This window comes from Anarhichas minor, unplaced genomic scaffold (genome assembly GCF_050575085.1).
Source record: "Anarhichas minor isolate MPS153535 unplaced genomic scaffold, ASM5057508v1 ptg000014l, whole genome shotgun sequence".
NCBI lineage: Eukaryota > Metazoa > Chordata > Actinopteri > Perciformes > Anarhichadidae > Anarhichas > Anarhichas minor.
In genome coordinates, this window is record NW_027466460.1 from 5,450,231 (window position 1) to 5,452,563 (window position 2,333).

General features: G+C 51.8%; 1 protein-coding gene across 1 annotated transcript; it reads left to right on the forward strand.

The window, feature by feature from the left end:
• The first annotated feature begins 1,406 nt into the window (after positions 1–1,406).
• Positions 1,407–2,333, forward strand: LOC142949367 (transcription factor Sp6-like). Its single transcript, XM_076090966.1, has one exon. It carries the CDS (start codon positions 1,407–1,409, stop codon positions 2,331–2,333), a length of 927 nt encoding a protein of 308 aa, XP_075947081.1.

Genomic DNA, 2,333 nt, shown 5'->3' on the forward strand with positions numbered 1-2,333 from the left:
GGGGATCCTTCAATGTCAGTCAGAGTGACACCACCTGTGTGCTGAAGCACATGCATGCTCCTCCAGCATCTAATGGATCTACATAACATACAGGATGTCTTCCACTGGAGCTTGACCTCTTTCTTGGCAACCTTGTGGAGTTTGCTATGTCAGATATGTTTCACAACAAGTGATCTCAAGACTTAGACACCAACCTCTGAAGCTTCAGCCTTCTTTACTATTTCCTGCTGTAAAGATAATTGTAGATGTTCGAGGATGGGGGTGTGGTGGAAGTCCACAAGATTGTTTGGGGCTAGGACATGTTTGGAGCTGAGCACAGGTCTTGCAGGCTGCTAGCTTCTTGGCATAGATTTCCACAGACTTGTCCAACTTTAACAAGCTTTGTGTCACCTATGGAAATCAGAGCCCCTCCTCTCGCTGACTGATGTTGTTGAGGTGTCCACAAGTGTACTGTACATACCTGGAGTGTGTTGGGGACAGGATGCTGTTTTGGAGCGTGTGCCCATAATTATACACATAAAGTAATTGTTCTCATGTCATTGCTGGTCTCCCATTCTCAAGCTCCTGAATGCCGTCAGTCTGCAACTCTTGATGCTTTCTGCCGCCAGTGTGTAAGAGGCGGGCTGTTTTACGGGGCTACTTTTGTAACTTGCCTGGAGGGCTGTTGTAAATCATGTGTGATTCATAAAAAACAGGTTCCCCAGTCTGCCAGGTTTCACAAACCTCAGAGATGTACAAATAGACTTTGGCCTGCAGCCATACCGCCCTGGAACTTCTTCTTTTACCAAACTGCTCTCCTGTCAACACTCCTCTTCACTCTCGTCCCTCCCCCCATCTCACCAGCATTTACCCCCTCCTCTGCACAGGGCCAACGATGTTGTTTTCTTTGCGCTTGACTTTGACTGTCCTCCATGGGAAGTACCTGGCAGCGGATGCATGTGGCAGGCTTCTGCCTGGACACGTCTGTCTCCCCCTCTCCTCTGTCTCCTCGGCCACGCAGCGTGAGAACTGCAGTATCCATGGCGATGAAGGAGGTGTGCTCGGGGTTTAAATGTTGTAGACGGGAGGATTTAGGCCTGAATGTCTCACTTCTGAAGTTCAGAAACGTTAGATCAGCAAAAGCTGAGTAATTTCAAAGCCTTTCAGACTGGGAAAAAAATGACCTCAAGGCTTCAAAGTCCTTGCATGTGGTTCAGTGAAGTCACTGAGAGACACTGAGTGAGAAAGAGTGAGGAAGTTGATACCAGATTTGGAGAGATAACAGTTTGTCTGTTCTTTCTTTTTGCAGGTTTTTTGATGCATCACCGTCCTACCATATGCTAATATTTTCAGCGTTACCCAGAAAATAGTAAACACTTTGAGCGGGCGACCTCATCAGCAGTCTTGCACCTGCACCAGCTTCTGCCATGGCCCACCCTTACGAGCCTTGGTTAAGGACAGCACCACCAAGTGGCAGCCCAGAAGACATGAACATCCCCTCCTGGTGGGACCTCCACAGGGACGTCCAGTCAGGGAGCTGGATAGACCTGCAGACAGGGCAGGGTGTCAGCTTGCCTTCAATAAATCCAGGGAGCTCCATGGGGTTGCAGCACTCTTTAGGGCCCTACGGATCTGACCCGCAGCTGTGCACCCTGCCTCCAGCTCAACTCGTTCAAGCCTCACACTCATCTCACCTCTTCCCCCAGGATGCCTTCAAGATGGAGCCACTGGCCCCTGATATGCTGCAGCAAGAATCGTTCTCCCTGGAGGAACCACAGGAGAACCCCGTCTCAGCCCGCCCCAAGCCCCAGCGCCGCTCCACTCCCAGAGGCGGCGGCCAGGCTGCGTGTCGCTGCCCTAACTGCGTCCATGCTGAACAGCTGGGCCAGAGCACTGACGACAGCAGGAGGAAGCACATGCATAACTGCCACATCCCTGGTTGCGGCAAAGCATACGCCAAGACCTCCCATCTGAAGGCTCACCTAAGATGGCACAGCGGGGACCGGCCGTTTGTCTGCAACTGGCTCTTCTGCGGCAAGAGATTCACACGCTCTGATGAACTGCAGCGACACCTTCAGACACACACTGGTGCTAAGAAGTTCAGCTGCTCATTATGTCCTAGAGTGTTTATGCGTAATGACCACCTGGCCAAGCACATGCGCACACATGAGTCCCCGCCAGGACATGGGGAGGAGAGGGTAAATGGAGACGGGAGGATGGATAAGGGCTTTGATACACCTAAGCCTCCTCAGTCCTCCTCCAATGTGTCTGCGTCTGACACCACAGAGCCTCCGCTGAAGCTGAAATGTGAGACAGACCCCTCAGTCTCAGGCGTGACAGGGCAGTCTGGCTAA

Bases quoted from the DNA above. Each gene is read 5' to 3' on its own strand.
- LOC142949367 (XM_076090966.1), top strand. From the start codon at position 1,407: ATGGCCCACCCTTACGAGCCTTGGTTAAGGACAGCACCACCAAGTGGC.